Source organism: Oncorhynchus clarkii, unplaced genomic scaffold (genome assembly GCF_045791955.1).
Source record: "Oncorhynchus clarkii lewisi isolate Uvic-CL-2024 unplaced genomic scaffold, UVic_Ocla_1.0 unplaced_contig_6237_pilon_pilon, whole genome shotgun sequence".
NCBI lineage: Eukaryota > Metazoa > Chordata > Actinopteri > Salmoniformes > Salmonidae > Oncorhynchus > Oncorhynchus clarkii.
Window position 1 is genome coordinate 157501 of NW_027258037.1, and position 16393 is coordinate 173893.

The following is a 16393-nucleotide window of genomic DNA, read 5'->3' on the forward strand; positions in this document are numbered from 1 at the left end:
AAGAGGCACACTGTCTCTCTGTTCCAAAAGCCCACAGACCAGGCTGTGATCTGGTGGGTTATATTCCTGTCTGTGATGCTCAGAATGTGGATAAGCCTCTTAGAATGGAGATGAGTGGTGAGAGATACGATCAAGAGAGAGAAACAAGCCTCTGTCTCTCTCTCCCTCCTCCTCCTCTCCTCCTCCTCTCTCCTCTCTCCTCTTCATCTCTCCTCATCCACTCTCTTCCTCTCTCCTCCTCTCCTCTCCTCTCTCCTTGTCCTCCCTCCTCCTCCTCCTCCTCTCCTTGTCCTCTCTCCTCCTCCTCCTCTCCTCCACTCTCCTCCTCTAATCACCTCCTCCTCCAATCTCAATCTCAATCTCCTCCTCTCCTACACTCTCCTCCTCTAATCACCTCCTCCTCCTCCTCCAATCACCTCCTCCTCCTCCTCTAATTACCTCCTCCTCCTCCTCTAATCACCTCCTCTTCCTCCTCCACTCTCCTCCTCTAATCACCTCCTCCTCCTCCTCCTCTAATCACCTCCTCCTCCTCCTCTAATCACCTCCTCCTCTCCTCCTCTAATCACCTCCTCCTCTGATCCTCTAATCACCTCCTCCTCTCCTCCTCTAATCTCCTCCTCCTCCTCCTCCTCCTCCTCTAATCACCTCCTCCTCCTCTAATCTCCTCCTCCTCCTCCTCTAATCACCTCCTCCTCCTCCTCCTCTAATCACCTCCTCCTCCTCCTCCTCCTCTCCTCTGCCCTTTCCTATGTCCTATCCTCCCTTCCTCTCCCGCGCGTCTCTCACCCCCCCCCCCCCCCCCCCCCCACCCCCATAGGTCACATCCTCTCCTCTGTGCCCGTTCCTGTCCAGTGTGGTAGTAGGGTTAGAGGACAGTGAGACAAGGGGACTGCGTCAGACAACATGTCCTTCTCCTGCTCAGTCATTTCCCTAGTGAGCAGGCCTGACAGATGGCCCTGAGAACCGCACGCAGCAGGGACACTGTCCAGGACACTTTAAAACCGCGTGATGTAGTGACACCAAGGAACAGAGGACATGAACCCTGTCCTCCTCTGTCCTCCTTTAACTCTCCGTCTACTGTTTAGTTGAGTGATAAACTGGTGTTTGGAGGATACAGCACATTGGCTTGTCGAGGGCCGGCACTCTGTGCCAATATATTATCCTCCAAAACACCGTCTTCCAGGGCATTGTCACTTTTATACAACTGGTTACCTACATGTTCAAATAATCATGGACATTTTTTCATTAATAAAACATTATTTTATTCATGCTACTTCATCCTTCCAGGAGATATAGTCCAGACACACATCTAGGGTTGTTACTAAACTACAAACCCCTGGACACTACAACATGGTTACTACACTACAACATGGTTAAACCCCTAGACACTACAACATGGTTACTACACTACCACATGGTTACTACACTACAACATGGTTACTACACTACCACATGGTTACTACACTACCACATGGTTACTACACTACCACATGGTTACTACACAACAACATGGTTACTACACTACCACATGGTTACTACACTACACCATGGTTACTACACTACCACATGGTTACTACACTACAACATGGTTACTACACTACAACATGGTTACTACACTACAACATGGTTACTACACTACACCATGGTTACTACACTACCACATGGTTACTACACTACAACATGGTTACTACACTACCACATGGTTACTACACTACCACATGGTTACTACACTACCACATGGTTACTACACTACAACATGGTTACTACACTACAGCATGGTTACTACACTACAACATGGTTACTACACTACAACATGGTTACTATACTACAACATGGTTACTACACTACACCATGGTTACTACACTACTACATGGTTACTACACTACAACATGGTTACTACACTACAACATGGTTACTACACTACAACATGGTTACTACACTACCACATGGTTACTACACTACCACATGGTTACTACACTACAAACCACTGGACACTACAACATGGTTACTACACTACCACATGGTTACTACACTACACCATGGTTAATACACTACCACATGGTTACTACACTACAACATGGTTACTACACTACAACATTGTTACTACACTACCACATGGTTACTACACTACAACATGGTAACTACACTACCACATGGTTACTACACTACAACATGGTTACTACACTACAACATGGTTACTACACTACAACATGGTTACTACACTACAACATGGTTACTACACTACACCATGGTTACTACACTACACCATGGTTACTACACTACCACATGGTTACTACACTACAACATGGTTACTACACTACCACATGGTTACTACACTACCACATGGTTACTACACTACCACATGGTTACTACACTACAACATGGTTACTACACTACAACATGGTTACTACACTACAACATGGTTACTACACAACCACATGGTTACTACACTACAAACCCCTAGACACTACAACATGGTTACTACACTACGACATGGTTACTACACTACCACATGGTTACTACACTACAAACCCCTGGACACTACAACATGGTTACTACACTACAACATGGTTACTACACTACAACATGGTTACTACACAAACACATGGTTACTACACTACAAACCCCTAGACACTACAACATGGTTACTACACTACCACATGGTTACTACACTACTACATGGTTACTACACTACAACATGGTTACTACACTACAAACCCCTGGACACTACAACATGGTTACTACACTACAGCATGGTTACTACACTACAGCATGGTTACTACACTACAGCATGGTTACTACACTACAAACCACTGGCCTCAGATCTATCAAAAGTAATGCACTATATAGGGGGCATTTATAGGGGACATATATAGGGGACATATATATGGCACATATATAGGGGACATATATAGGGCACATATATAGGGCACATATATAGGGGACATATATAGGGGGCATATATAGGGGACATATATAAGGGACATATATAGGGCACATATATAGGGCACATATATAGGGCACATATATAGGGCACATATATAGGGGACATATATAGGCGACATATATAAGGGACATATATAGAGGACATATGTAGGGCACATATATAGGGGACATATATAGGCGACATATATAGGGCACATATATATGGCACATATATAAGGGACATATATAGAGGACATATATAGGGCACATATATAGGGGACATATATAGGGGACATATATAGGGGACATATATAGGGGACATATATAGGGCACATATATAAGGGACATATATATAGGACATATATATGGGACATATATAGGGCACATATATAGGGGACATATATAGGGGACATATATAGGGCACATATATAGGGGACATATATAGGGGACATATATAGGGGACATATATAGGGGACATATATAGGGCACATATATAGGGGACATATATAGGACACATATATAGGGGACATATATAGGGGACATATATAGGGCACATATATAGGGCACATATATAGGGGACATATATAGGGGACATATATAGGGGACATATATAGGGCACATATATAGGGCACATATAAGGGACATATATATAGGACATATATATGGGACATATATAGGGGACATATATAGGGGACATATATAGGGCACATATATAGGGGACATATATAGGACACATATATAGGGGACATATATAGGGGACATATATAGGGCACATATATAGGGCACATATATAGGGGACATATATAGGGGACATATATAGGGGTCATATATAGGGGACATATATAGGGGGCAGCGTGCCATTTGAGATGTAGTTCAGGTACAAGCTAGGTGCTGCCAGACAGCCTGTCCTGTCAGTGTCTATCGCCCACTAAGCATATCATTGAAAAAGACCAAGCCATTCTACCCTTTAATTAAATGTTAACTTAGTCATTTGCATATTGATGAGAATGCCAAAGGGGGCTTCAGGATGGAGAAAAGGAGTTTGGTGTTGGGGTAGTCGTGGGGGGCGGGGTATCCGTGCACAGCTGAAGTCATTTCCGTGCTAGCGGGTTTGCGGCTAATCGGAAGCGCTAGCTAGGTGGCTGGCTGAGTTGTGATGGGGAGGGGAAGGAGTGTGTGTGTGTGTGTGTGTGTGTGTGTGTGTGTGTGTGTGTGTGCGTGTGCGAGGGGGACAAAGAGGAAGGAAGAGAGGGGACCCGGGGCCTCGGTTCCCCTTTCTGAAGATTCGCTGCTGTGCCTGGTAATCTGCACTGAACCAAATCAGCCCAGTTTACAACATGCTAGAGTTGATATAAGGTGACCACTGAGCATCAATCAGCCGTAGAGAAAGGCCACTGCCCCTGAAACGGTGATCTCGGACACAAATGATATAGGAGGGACCTTTTCCAACTAATCTCAGCTTCTATGGCTGCCTGAACTTAGAGCCAGCATACCGTATGCCCTGCAGGGTGTTCCTGTCATTGGTGCTCGTCTCTAAGAGATGAGGAGATATTTCTACAGGTTAACATGTGTACCAGAGAGGACGAATGGTTTCTGGGTCTAACAGAGATGTTTTGCTCTCTCTGTTCTCTCTCCTCTGTTCTCTCTTCTCTGTTCTCTGTTCTCTCTTCTCTGTTCTCTCGTCTCTCTTCTCTCTCCTCTCTTCTCTCTTCTCTCTCCTCTCTTCTCTGTTCTCTCTCCTCTCTTCTCTGTTCTCTCTCCTCTCTTCTCTGTTCTCTCTCCTCTCTTCTCTGTTCTCTCTCCTCTCTTCTCTGTTCTCTCTCCTCTGTTATCTCTCTCTCCTCTGTTCTCTCTCTCTCCTCTGTTCTCTCTCTCTCCTCTGTTCTCTCTCTCTCCTCTGTTCTCTCTCTCTCCTCTGTTCTCTCTCTCTCCTCTGTTCGTTCTCACTTCTCTGTTCTCTCTCCTCTGTTCTCTCTCCTCTGTTCTCTCTCCTCTGTTCTCTCTCCTCTGTTCTCTCTCCTCTGTTCTCTCTCCTCTGTTCTCTCTCCTCTGTTCTCACTTCTCTGTTCTCTCTCCTCTGTTCTCTCTCTCTCCTCTGTTCTCTCTCTCTCCTCTGTTCTCTCTTTCTCCTCTGTTCTCTCTCTCTCCTCTGTTCTCTCTCTCTCCTCTGTTCTCTCTCTCTCCTCTGTTCTCTCTCTCTCCTCTGTTCTCTCTCTCTCCTCTGTTCTCTCTCTCTCTCCTCTGTTCTCACTTCTCTGTACTCTCTCCTCTGTTCTCTCTCCTCTGTTCTCTCTCCTCTGTTCTCTCTCCTCTGTCCTCTCTCCTCTGTCCTCTCTCCTCTGTCCTCTCTCTTCTGTCCTCTCTCCTCTGTTTTCTCTCTTTTCAGGATCTGACTGTGTTTACCTCCCATCTCCTGCCTCTCCAACTTCTCCACCTCTCCCACACCTCCCACAGCACCAGAGGGACAGACAGACAGACAGGCAGACTGTCTCACCTCTCTCCCGCCTCTCCCACAGCACCAGAGGGACAGAGAGACAGACTGACTGTCTCACACCTCTCCCACCTCTCCCACAGCACCCGAGCGACAGACAGGTAGGTAGTCACACATTTTTCTCTCTTTCTTGAGTTCTTTCTTTCCCTATCACCCTTGACCTCTCACGATCTCTCTCTCTCTCTCTCTCCCGTCATCTCACTGTGTGTGGGCGAGGAGAGGATGAAGTCATCTGTGCAAACAACTATATTTGAATCAACAAGTGCTTCAGAAATTCAAGACAAGATTTGCAGAATGCATTAAGTCTGTTAGGAGAAAGAGAGAGAAAGAGTGAAAGAGTGTTTCAGAGTTGGTTCATGCATTTACTGTCTGTTTAAAAACCACGTAGTCGTTGACACCTTCTATCTGTCGTCTCGTAAAATGGCTCCCGGATGCTCATAACCTCTCTGAGTTATCATTTCCTATAACTCTGGTTTCATCAAAACAAATAAAACAGGAACTAGCTCTAAAACACAAACCCCATGACTCTAACCTGGGGCGGCAGGGTAGCCTAGTGGTTAGAGCGTTGGACTAAACAGGAACTAGCTATAAAACACAAACCCCATAACTCTAACCTGGGGCGGCAGGGTAGCCTAGTGGTTAGAGCGTTGGACTAAACAGGAACTAGCTCTAAAACACAAACCCCATAACTCTAACCTGGGGCGGCAGGGTAGCCTAGTGGTTAGAGCGTTGGACTAAACAGGAACTAGCTCTAAAACACAAACCCCATAACTCTAACCTGGGGCGGCAGGGTAGCCTAGTGGTTAGAGCGTTGGACTAAACAGGAACTAGCTATAAAACACAAACACCATGATTCTAACCTGGGGCGGCAGGGTAGCCTAGTGGTTAGAGCGTTGGACTAAACAGGAACTAGCTATAAAACACAAACCCCATAACTCTAACCTGGGGCGGCAGGGTAGCCTAGTGGTTAGAGCGTTGGACTAAACAGGAACTAGCTATAAAACACAAACCCCATAACTCTAACCTGGGGCGGCAGGGTAGCCTAGTGGTTAGAGCGTTGGACTAAACAGGAACTAGCTATAAAACACAAACCCCATGACTCTAACCTGGGGCGGCAGGGTAGCCTAGTGGTTAGAGCGTTGGACTAAACAGGAACTAGCTCTAAAACACAAACCCCATGACTCTAACCTGGGGCGGCAGGGTAGCCTAGTGGTTAGAGCGTTGGACTAAACAGGAACTAGCTATAAAACACAAACCCCATAACTCTAACCTGGGGCGGCAGGGTAGCCTAGTGGTTAGAGCGTTGGACTAAACAGGAACTAGCTATAAAACACAAACCCCATAACTCTAACCTGGGGTGGCAGGGTAGCCTAGTGGTTAGAGCGTTGGACTAAACAGGAACTAGCTATAAAACACAAACCCCATGACTCTAACCTGGGGCGGCAGGGTAGCCTAGTGGTTAGAGCGTTGGACTAAACAGGAACTAGCTATAAAACACAAACCCCATGACTCTAACCTGGGGCGGCAGGGTAGCCTAGTGGTTAGAGCGTTGGACTAAACAGGAACTAGCTATAAAACACAAACCCCATAACTCTAACCTGGGGCGGCAGGGTAGCCTAGTGGTTAGAGCGTTGGACTAAACAGGAACTAGCTATAAAACACAAACCCCATAACTCTAACCTGGGGCGGCAGGGTAGCCTAGTGGTTAGAGCGTTGGACTAAACAGGAACTAGCTATAAAACACAAACACCATGACTCTAACCTGGGGCGGCAGGGTAGACTAGTGGTTAGAGCGTTGGACTAAACAGGAACTAGCTATAAAACACAAACCCCATAACTCTAACCTGGGGCGGCAGGGTAGCCTAGTGGTTAGAGCGTTGGACTAAACAGGAACTAGCTCTAAAACACAAACCCCATGACTCTAACCTGGGGCGGCAGGGTAGCCTAGTGGTTAGAGCGTTGGACTAAACAGGAACTAGCTCTAAAACACAAACCCCATAACTCTAACCTGGGGCGGCAGGGTAGCCTAGTGGTTAGAGCGTTGGACTAAACAGGAACTAGCTATAAAACACAAACACCATGATTCTAACCTGGGGCGGCAGGGTAGCCTAGTGGTTAGAGCGTTGGACTAAACAGGAACTAGCTATAAAACACAAACCCCATAACTCTAACCTGATAAGTACATCACATCTATATAACAGGTCAAATGGAATCAATAAGTACCAAAGAGGAAACAGTCCCCTGAACCAACGGAGGAGTGTATTGAAACAGTCCCTTGAACCAACGGAGGGGGGTATTGAAACAGTCCCCTGAACCAACGGAGGAGGGTATTGAAACAGTCCCCTGAACCAACGGAGGGGGGTATTGAAACAGTCCCCTGAACCAACGGAGGAGGGTATTGAAACAGTCCCCTGAACCAACGGAGGAGGGTATTGAAACAGTCCCCTGAACCAACGGAGGGGGGTATTGAAACAGTCCCCTGAACCAACGGAGGAGGGTATTGAAACAGTCCCCTGAACCAACGGAGGAGGGTATTGAAACAGTCCCCTGAACCAACGGAGGGTATTGAAACAGTCCCCTGAACCAACGGAGGGTATTGAAACAGTCCCCTGAACCAACGGAGGGTATTGAAACAGTCCCCTGAACCAACGGAGGGTATTGAAACAGTCCCCTGAACCAACGGAGTGTATTGAAACAGTCCCCTGAACCAACGGAGGGTATTGAAACAGTCCCCTGAACCAACGGAGGAGGGTATTGAAACAGTCCCCTGAACCAACGGAGGAGGGTATTGAAACAGTCCCCTGAACCAACGGAGGAGGGTATTGAAACAGTCCCCTGAACCAACAGAGGGTATTGATACAGTCCCCTGAACCAACGGAGGGTATTGATACAGTCCCCTGAACCAACGGAGGGTATTGAAACAGTCCCCTGAACCAACGGAGGGTATTGAAACAGTCCCCTGAACCAACGGAGGAGGGTATTGAAACAGTCCCCTGAACCAACAGAGGGTATTGATACAGTCCCCTGAACCAACGGAGGGTATTGATACAGTCCCCTGAACCAACAGAGGGTATTGAAACAGTCCCCTGAACCAACGGAGGGTATTGAAACAGTCCCCTGAACCAACAGAGGGTATTGATACAGTCCCCTGAACCAACCAACCGAAGTGAAATGGCTAGCTAGTTAGCACGCGCTAATAGCATTTCAAACGTCACTTTGAGCCTTCTAGTAGTTGTTCCACATGGGTAATGCTGCTTCGATGGTGGCTGTTGTCGTTATGTTGCTGGTTCGAGCCCAGGGAGGAGCGAGGAGAGGGACGGAAGCTATACTGTTACACTGGCAATACTAAAGTGCCTATAAGAACACCCAATAGTCAAAGGTTAATGAAATACAAATGGTAGGGAGAGAAATAGTCCTATAATTCCTATAATAACTACAACCTAAAACTTCTTACCTCGGAATATTGAAGACTCATGTTAAAAGGAACCACCAGCTTTCATATGTTCTCATGTTCTGAGCAAGGAACTGAAACGTTAGCTTTCTTACATGGCACATATTGCACTTTTACTTTCTTCTCCATCACTTTGTTTTTGCATTATTTAAACCAAATTGGACATGTTTCATTATTTACTTGAGGCTAAATAGATTTTATTGATTTATTATATTAAGTTAAAATAAGTGTTCATTCAGTATTGTTGTAATTGTCATTATTACAAATACATAAATAAAAAATCGGCATCGGCTTTTTTGGTCCTCCAATAATCTGTATCTGTCACGCCCTGACCATAGTTTACTTTGTATTTTCTATGTTTTGATTGGTCAGGGTGTGATCTGAGTGGGCATTCTATGTTACATGTCTAGTTTGTCCAGTTCTATGTTCGGCCTGATATGGTTCTCAATCAGAGGCAGGTGTTCGTCATTGTCTCTGATTGGGAACCATATTTAGGTAGCCTGGGTTTCACTGTGTGTTGGTGGGTGATTGTTCCTGTCTATGTGTTTTTTCACCAGATAGGCTGTTTAGGGTTTCGTTACGTTGTGTTTTGTAGTATTGTATTGGAGATTCGTGTTTCGTATTATTAATAAACATGGATCGTAAACCACACGCTGCATTTTGGTCCGACTCTCCTTCCTATGAAGACGAAACTCGTTACAGTATCGGCGTTGAGAAATCATAATCGGTCGACCTCTAGTGGATAATATAGTAATACTGTTGCTACAGCCTCTCTCTCTCTCTCTCTCTCTCTCTCTCTCTCTATTCAAATTCCTACTTTCACTAACCTCCAACCCAAAACCTAACCCTAACCATAATTGCAACCCTAAATCTAACCCGTACCCTAAAATCATATTTTCTATAACCCCTAACCCTAAGCATTGCAGGTATCCCAACCTTAACCCGTAACTCCTAACCCTAATTCTAACCTAAAACTTAACCCTAAACTTAACCCCTAAGCTTTAAATAGCCTTTGTCTAATGAGGGATAATTTTGATTATCCTTGTGGATAGAAGACCCCCCACCCCCCCACACTCCCCCTTCTTTAACATCACAGATTACAGAGCACGACCAGCCTGACCTCTTGTTGCTAGAGCGATCAGACTGACCTCTTGTTGCTATAGCGACCATACTGACCTCAGAGCTGATTACTTCAGGAGATGGTTATGATGCCCTTAGTGCCTCCAGACGAAAGATTACAGACAGAGACTGGTTAAAAAAAAAACATAATCACTATCTCCCCCTTTAACAAAAAACATAATCGCTATCTCCCTCTTTTTCAAACAGATCCAAACATCGCTATTCATCCCCCAGTCTGTCCCTGACTAAACTCTCTCTCTGAAGCCAATGAGGCCAGTGTGTATAATAGCAGCGTGGCTCTGAATCGGCAGTGAAGGATATCACTTTTATCTCGCTCTAGAGCTGAGCCTGGCGTTGTTGTTGTTGTTGTTGTTGTTGACAGAACAGCTTGTTAATAACTCTCAGACGAGGCCAGGAGACGCAACACATGCCCAGTAATCTGTTGCTCAGAGAGTTGGCTCCCAGCGATACAACACATTCTGATAGAGCTCACTGAGTCCATGAGATACAACACATTCTGATAGAGCTCACTGAGTCCATGAGATACAACACATTCTGATAGAGCTCACTGAGTCCACGAGATACAACACATTCTGATAGAGCTCACTGAGTCCATGAGATACAACACATTCTAATAGAGCTCACTGAGTCCACGAGATACAACACATTCTGATAGAGCTCACTGAGTCCATGAGATACAACACATTCTGATAGAGCTCACTGAGTCCACGAGATACAACACATTCTAATCGAGCTCACTGAGTCCACGAGATACAACACATTCTGATAGAGCTCACTGAGTCCACGAGATACAACACATTCTGATAGAGCTCACTGAGTCCACGAGATACAACACATTCTAATAGAGCTCACTGAGTCCACGAGATACAACACATTCTAATAGAGCTCACTGAGTCCACGAGATAACAACACATTCTAATAGAGCTCACTGAGTCCACGAGATAACAACACATTCTAATAGAGCTCACTGAGTCCACGAGATACAACACATTATAATAGAGCTCACTGAGTCCACGAGATACAACACATTCTAATAGAGCTCACTGAGTCCACGAGATAACAACACATTCTGATAGAGCTCACTGAGTCCACGAGATAACAACACATTCTAATAGAGCTCACTGAGTCCACGAGATACAACACATTCTGATAGAGCTCACTGAGTCCACGAGATAACAACACATTCTGATAGAGCTCACTGAGTCTGTGTAAAAGTGTTCAATATATTCAGATCAAGACATTTAGAGCATGTTTGTAAAGGTTGTCTATTGTTGAAGCACAGACCGTTTCTTTCAGAGGCAAAGAGAGACATTTACGGGTGTGAAGGGGCAGAGGGTCGGGTGAGGTAAGGACAGGTACAGGCAGGTAAGAGATCACAACATATTGAAGTGTGCATTGAACTGCTTAGTGTGCCCTAGGAAAGGACTGGTGAGGGGAGGGGTTAATCTAGCTCATTGGGAGGTGTGGGTTAGGTAGTAGGTGGGAGGTATTAGGTGACTAGTGTCCAATCAGGTAAGGGGTGATGGGTCGATCACGTTTGGGGACAATCAGGTTAGGGTTCATAGGTGAGATAATAAAAGTCCAGGCTCAGTGAGGGGTCAGAGGTCAGGGTCACAGGTTATGTATCCTTACCTGGGATACTCTGCCTCCTGATGGCCAGCGCTCCATCCGGTGACCTGGAGGGGTTGGAGTGCTTTGTGTAAGGCCCCTCATCTGGAGAACAACAAGGAAGGGAAAGACACTGTCAGCAACTGAGTTGGGATGGCTACTGTAGCACTCACAACCACACAGTCAACAACCCCCTCACCAGGACCAAGGAGTCAGATAGCACTCACAACCACACAGTCAACAACCCCCTCACCAGGACCAAGGAGTCAGATAGCACTACTCACAGTCAACAACCCCCTCACCAGGACCAAGGAGTCAGATAGCACTCACAACCACACAGTCAACAACCCCCTCACCAGGACCAAGGGGTCAGATAGCACTACTCACAGTCAACAACCCTCTCACCAGGACCAAGGAGGCAGATAGCACTCACAACCACACAGTCAACAACCCTCTCACCAGGACCAAGGAGTCAGATAGCACTCACAACCACACAGTCAACAACCCTCTCACCAGGACCAAGGAGTCAGATAGCACTACTCACAGTCAACAACCCTCTCACCAGGACCAAGGAGGCAGATAGCACTCACAACCACACAGTCAACAACCCTCTCACCAGGACCAAGGAGTCAGATAGCACTACTCACAGTCAACAACCCCCTCACCAGGACCAAGGAGTCAGATAGCACTACTCACAGTCAACAACCCCCTCACCAAGACCAAGGAGACAAATAGCACTCACAACCACCACAACATCCCTTGATAGGACTCAAACAAGACATTGAGAGGATAACGACAAGGAAGTGAATCCAAGCGTCCAACACAACAGACACACATCCAACACCACATCAGTCCTGCGACAGCACTCACAAACACAGAGTACATGATGAAGAGTACACCGCTCCGGCCTTGAGCTCCAGTAGAGAAGCCGATATCGTCATAGTTCTCATAATTCTCTGAGATAACGTTAAATACGAAGACTAAATTACTGTTATTTGAAAAGTAAATGACTGAAATTAGTATAAATATATATACTGTATATATACACCGGACAATTTATTAACCCATCTAGTACCGGGTCGGACCCTCCTTGGCTTCCAGAACAGCCTGAATTCTTTGGGGCATGGATTCTACAAGTCGGGAAACGTTCTAAGCGGACGTGCAGTTGCTGTAGATACCACCTCCACCATCCTGTCCCGTTGACACCAGGCAGGATGGGACCCTGGACTCGTGCTGCTTACGCCAAACCCTGACTCTACCATCAGCAGGACTTAACAGGAACCGCGATTCGTCGGTCCAGGAGATGTTTTTATATGCCTTGATAGTCCAGTGTTGGTGATGGCCCGACCACTGGAGCAGCTTCTTCTTGTTTTTAGCTGATAGGAACCCAGGGTGGTCGTCTGCTGCAATAGCCAATCCGTGACAAGGACCGACACGTTGTGAGTTCTGAGCCGTTATTTTCCACCCATCTAGTACAGAGTCAAACCCCCCTTTGCCTCCAGAACAGCCTGAATTCTTTAGGGCACTGAAACATTGCTCAAATTGGTGTTTTTCCACTCTTCAATTGTCCAGTGTTGGTGATGGCCTGCCCAATGGAGCAGCTTCTTCAGGTTTTTAGCTGATAGGAACCCAGGGTGGTCGTCTGCTGCAATAGCCAATCCGTGACAAGGACCGACACGTTGTGAGTTCTGAGCCGTTATTTTCCACCCATCTAGTACAGAGTCAAACCCCCCTTTGCCTCCAGAACAGCCTGAATTCTTCAGGGCACTGAAACATTGCTCAAATTGGTGTTTTTCCACTCTTCAATTGTCCAGTGTTGGTGATGGCCTGCCCAATGGAGCAGCTTCTTCAGGTTTTTAGCTGATAGGAACCCAGGGTGATCGTCTGCTGCAATAGCCAATCCGTGACAAGGACCGACGAGAGATGTCCTTCTGCGCACCACTGTTGTACTACTTCGTTGTTTTGTGGTCCGCCTGTTAGCTTGCACGGTTCTTGTAATTCTTCTTGGACATCTCATCAACGAGCTGTTCCCACCCACAGGACTGCCGCTGACTGGATGTTTTTGTTTGTCGCACCGTTCTCTGTAAACCCTAGACAATGTTGTGCGTGAAAAGCCCAGGAGGCCGTTTCTGAGATACTGGAACAGGTGCGTCTGACACTGATGATCATACAAAACTCAAGGTCGCTCAGGTCACTCATTTTTGCTCATTATAACGTAAAACAGTAACTGAATGCCTCGATGCCTGTCTACCTGCTGTATATATAGCAAGCCACAGCCACTTGACTCACTGTCTGAAGGAGCATCAATTTTCATGAACTGGGTGGTGTACTTAATAAACTGTCTGTTGCGTGTGTAAATTATATATATATGAAAAGGTTTTATATATATATATATATATATATATACTGTGCATTCGGGAAAGTATTCAGACCACTTTAATTTTTCCAAATGTTGTTACGTTACAGCCTGTGATATTTCATTTTTTAAAACTTTTTCAGGTTGAATGGGGAGCGTTGCTGCACAGCTATTTTCAGGTCTCTAGAGATGTCCGATCGGGATCAAGTCTGGGTTCTGGCTGGGCCACTCAAGGACATTCAGAGACTTGTCCCCAAGCCACTCCTGTGTTAGTGTAATTGTGCTGTTGGAAGGTGAACCTTCACCCCTGTCTGAGGTCCTGACCTCTCTGGAGCAGGTTTTCATCAAGGATCTCTCTGTACTTTTCTCGGTTCATCTTCCCCTCAATCCTGACTAGTCTCCCAGTCCCTGCGGCTGAAAAACATCCCCACAGCATTATGCTGCCACCACTATGCTTCACCGTAGGGATGGTGCCAGGTTTCCTCCAGACGTGACCCTTGGCATTCAGACGAAAGAGTTCAATCTTGGTTTTATCAGACCAGAGAATCTTGTTTCTCATGGTCTGAGAGTCCTTTAGGTGCCTTTTCCAAGCAGGCTGTCATGTGCATTTTACTGAGGAGTGGCTTCTATCTGGCCACTACCATAAATCCTTGATTGGTGGAGTGCTGTACAGATGGTTGTACTTCTGGGAGGTTCTCCCATCTCCACAGAGGAACTCTGTCAGAGTGACCATTGGGGTTCTTGGTCACCTCCCTGACCAAGGCCCTTCTCCCCCGATTGCTCAGATTGGCTGGGCGGCCAGCTCTAGGAAGTGTCTTGGTGGTTCCACACTTTTTCCATTTAAGAATGATGGAGGCCACTGTGTTCTCGGGGAACTTCAATACTGCAGAAATGTTTTGGTACCTTTCCACAGATCTGTGCCTCGACACAATCCTGCCTCGGAGCTCTACAGACAACTCCTTCGACCTCATGGCTTGGTTTTTGCTCTGAAATGCACTGTCATCTGTAGGACCTTTATATAGACAGGTGTGTGCCTTTCCAGATCATGTCCAATCAATTGAATTTACCACAGGTGGACTCCAATCAAGTTGTAGAAACAACTCAAGGATGATCAACGGAAACATGATGGAAAGGGTCTGAACACGCATGTACATCTTTTTTTGTATATAAATTAGCAAACATAAAAAAAAAAAAAAAATGTCTAGGTTGATGAGGAATTTAGTTGATTTATTCCATTTTAAAATAAGGCTGTAACGTAACAACGTGGTGAACAAGGGCAGGAGTCTGAATACTTTCTGAATGCTCTGTAGACTGAATATGCTTCACCGTCTTCACTGTCAGCAGGTAGACGTTTCTCCTTGGCGGCTCGGTGTCGGAGCGGCTCCTGGACGACCCAACCTGTCAACGCCGGCATAACAACTTGGACATGTTGAAATGTTCAGGTGAAAGACAACGCTCAATCAAACCACTGGCATCCCTTCATCTCAGTGTGTCAGTCAGCACACAGAGGAACCCCCTTCCCTCTCCTAGTACAGAGACAACAGACAGTTATCGGCTCCACTGCTGAAATAACCATCTGACGGCAGCATGAACAGAACCAGGAGTCTCAGGAACACAACACCAGTAGTCTCTGACAGGACCAGGAACACAACACCAGTAGTCTCTGACAGGACCAGGAACACAACACCAGTAGTCTCTGACAGGACCAGGAACACAACACCAGTAGTCTCTGACAGGACATGGAAGACAACACCAGTAGTCTCTGACAGGACCAGGAACACAACACCAGTAGTCTCTGACAGGGAGTCAACACCAGTAGTCTCTGACAGGACCAGGAAGACAACACCAGTAGTCTCTGACAGGACCAGGAAGACAACACCAGTAGTCTCTGACTGGACCAGGAAGACAACACCAGTAGTCTCTGACAGGACCAGGAAGACAACAACAGTAGTAGTCTCTGACAGGACCAGGAAGACAACCACAGTAGTCTCTGACAGGACCAGGAAGACAACACCAGTAGTCTCTGACAGGACCAGGAAGACAACACCAGTAGTCTCTGACAGGACCAGGAAGACAACACCAGTAGTCTCTGACAGGACCAGGAAGACAACACCAGTAGTCTCTGACAGGAAGTCAACAACAGTAGTCTCTGACAGGACCAGGAACACAACACCAGTAGTCTCTGACAGGACCAGGAAGACAACAACAGTAGTCTCTGACAGGAAGCCAACAGTAGTAGTGTCTGACAGGAAGACAACAGTAGTAGTCTCTGACAGGACCAGGAAGACAACAGTAGTAGTGTCTGACAGGAAGACAACAGTAGTAGTCTCTGACAGGAAGACAACAGTAGTAGTGTCTGACAGGAAGACAACAGTAGTAGTCTCTGACAGGAAGCCAACAGTAGTAGTCTCTGACAGGACCA

At 46.2% G+C, this 16393-nt stretch overlaps 1 protein-coding gene across 3 annotated transcripts in view; it reads right to left on the minus strand.

Annotated features, from left to right (window-relative positions):
• The window catches only part of LOC139394611 (glutamate receptor interacting protein 1), a 180917-nt gene that overhangs the window by 146893 nt on the left and 17631 nt on the right, over positions 1–16393 (minus strand). For all 3 annotated transcript variants that reach the window (XM_071142710.1, XM_071142712.1, XM_071142711.1), the window contains exon 2: positions 11640–11720. In XM_071142710.1, coding sequence (XP_070998811.1) covers positions 11640–11720 — 81 coding nt within the window. The remainder of the gene's footprint in view (positions 1–11639; positions 11721–16393) is intronic.